The sequence below is a fragment of the Eimeria tenella genome, genomic scaffold (genome assembly GCF_000499545.2).
Source record: "Eimeria tenella Houghton genomic scaffold, Eth_scaff2309, whole genome shotgun sequence".
Classification (NCBI taxonomy): Eukaryota; Apicomplexa; class Conoidasida; order Eucoccidiorida; family Eimeriidae; genus Eimeria; species Eimeria tenella.
Genome location: NW_013542168.1, coordinates 1 through 311, shown reverse-complemented (window position 1 = coordinate 311; position 311 = coordinate 1). Strand labels below are relative to the sequence as shown.

At 65.6% G+C, this 311-nt stretch overlaps 1 protein-coding gene across 1 annotated transcript in view; it reads left to right on the top strand.

The window, feature by feature from the left end:
* The window catches only part of ETH_00039065 (uncharacterized protein), a gene marked incomplete at both ends in the record, with an annotated part of 3,349 nt that extends 3,077 nt beyond the window's left edge, over nucleotides 1-272 (top strand). Inside the window, one exon of the mRNA XM_013374852.1 lies at nucleotides 4-272. Coding sequence (XP_013230306.1) covers nucleotides 4-272 — 269 coding nt within the window. The remainder of the gene's footprint in view (nucleotides 1-3) is intronic.
* Nucleotides 273-311: the final 39 nt, after the last annotated feature.

The window sequence follows — 311 nt, the reverse complement described above, 5'->3', positions numbered from 1 at the left end:
AAGGCCAGCAGCAGGCGGAGGAGCAGCAGCAGAAGCAGCTGCTGCCGCCGCCGGAACGCGAGCTGCAGGAGCCAGCGGAGCAGCCGGTGCTTCCGGACATTGCAGCAGCAGCAGCAGCAGCAGCAAACAGCTGCTGCCAAAGCTACAGCCTCACAGACATGGGAAGAAGAAGAGAGGGCCCCACAGCTGTGCTGCTGCCGCCTCTTGCTGCTCCTTCGGAGGCCTTTTGCCGCAGTGCTGAGCAGCTGCCGCACGCCACTACCTTGGCGTGAGCAGCAGCAGCAGCAGCAGCAGCGGCTGGCGCTGGTGTG